The following is a 1,551-nucleotide window of genomic DNA, read 5'->3' as shown; positions in this document are numbered from 1 at the left end:
AGAATCGTTAGCGTGACGGATAATTGCTTAGCGGCATTTTGTCCGTCTTCACGTTTTGAGTATAAATTCCTTCGAGGTTGACGCTGCATTTCATCCTTTCGGCGTCGATAAGCTAAATACCTGTTTAGTAGTCGCGTCGCTGTAATCACTTTATCTCACCTTCGAAACTGCTGAAGAAGAAGAAGAAGAAGGAAGAGGAGGAGGAGGGGGAGCGGCATTTTGTCCGTCTTCACGTTTTAAGTATAGATTCCTTCGAGGTTGACTCTGTATTCATTTCATCCTTTCGGCGTCGATAAACTAAATACCTGTTTAATACTCACTTTAATCACTTTATCTCACTTTAATCACTTTATCTCTCCTCCGAAATTGTTGACCTTGTATCAAAATTTTAAACTATTATTAAAGCTGCGAGCTGACAAAATCATTAGCACGCCATACAAAATGCTTAGCGGCATTTCGTCCGTCTTTAGACTCAAAGTTCTAATGCCACCAAGATTGACTTTGCCTTTCACACTTTAGGAGTTGATGGATTAAATACCTTCATAGTTGATCAATATAAACGACTAGCCCCCTCCCCCGAAATTTCAGGCTCGTACCTACAGTAGAAAGAATTATTAGTATCATTATTAAGGCGGTGAGCTGGCAGAATCATTAGCACACTTGGTGAAATGCTTAGCGGTATTTCGCCCGTCGCTATGTTCTGAGTTCAAATTCCCCCAAGGTCAACTTTGCCTTTCATTCTTTCGGGGTCGATATATTAAGTACCAGCGAAACACTGGGGTCGATGTAATTGACTGATCCCTTTCCCCCAAATGGCCGCCTTTGTGGAAAAAATTAAAACCATTATTATCCATATCATTATTATTATTCACGTTCGGTAGAGTTTTGTCATATTTACTTAAACAACTTTAGGTTTCATGTTCAAACCCTATTGAGGTCGACCGTACCTTCGGGTGGGTGAGGCCGATAGAATGTGATCCTATCAAGGAGCGGATTCGATTTAATCGACAATATCCTCCTACACAATTTCTAGACAAACATAATTTTTGTCTACGTACAGTGTTAATATTATGTAGACTCACATACATACATACATACATACATACATACATATTACGATAATAATTAATATAGTATATATTTACATGTTGTTTACTATAGTAAATAATAGTCACTGTAATATAGTCAGAAGAAAACCTCCAGGATCCGGTATTGAAATGGGTAACAAGTGAGATTTCAGAAAGTAACCGATTTTTAATGCCTTCACCAATGAAAAAGAAGCTAGTAAAATGGACAGGAAACACTCCCGCTGGTCGTAGACTGATATAATAGTTACATACCAGAATCATTCAGTGCTGACATAACGATGGTGTCGAATGCGTGCTTCGTTCTGCTTGTCATACTGGCAATATGTGTGACGGTAAGTAAAAGAGAAACAAACCGTATTTTATTATTTTTTTTTATCGTTTGTATATTAAGTTCGTTTCCATAAATTTTTAAACTCATTCATTATTCAATATGTTTTGTTTATTAGATACTGTCTGTTTTTAT

At 37.3% G+C, this 1,551-nt stretch overlaps 1 protein-coding gene across 1 annotated transcript in view; it reads left to right on the top strand.

The window, feature by feature from the left end:
- The first annotated feature begins 1,139 nt into the window (after positions 1–1,139).
- The window catches only part of LOC106882533 (inter-alpha-trypsin inhibitor heavy chain H3), a 57,885-nt gene continuing 57,473 nt past the window's right edge, over positions 1,140–1,551 (top strand). Inside the window, exon 1 of the mRNA XM_089363368.1 lies at positions 1,140–1,420. Coding sequence (XP_089219494.1) covers positions 1,367–1,420 — 54 coding nt within the window. The 5' untranslated portion in view covers positions 1,140–1,366. The remainder of the gene's footprint in view (positions 1,421–1,551) is intronic.

The sequence above is a fragment of the Octopus bimaculoides genome, chromosome 15, assembly GCF_046866305.1.
Source record: "Octopus bimaculoides isolate indiv1 chromosome 15, ASM4686630v1, whole genome shotgun sequence".
NCBI lineage: Eukaryota > Metazoa > Mollusca > Cephalopoda > Octopoda > Octopodidae > Octopus > Octopus bimaculoides.
Note: the sequence above shows the minus strand (reverse complement) of the source record. Positions and strands in the feature narration are given on the sequence as shown.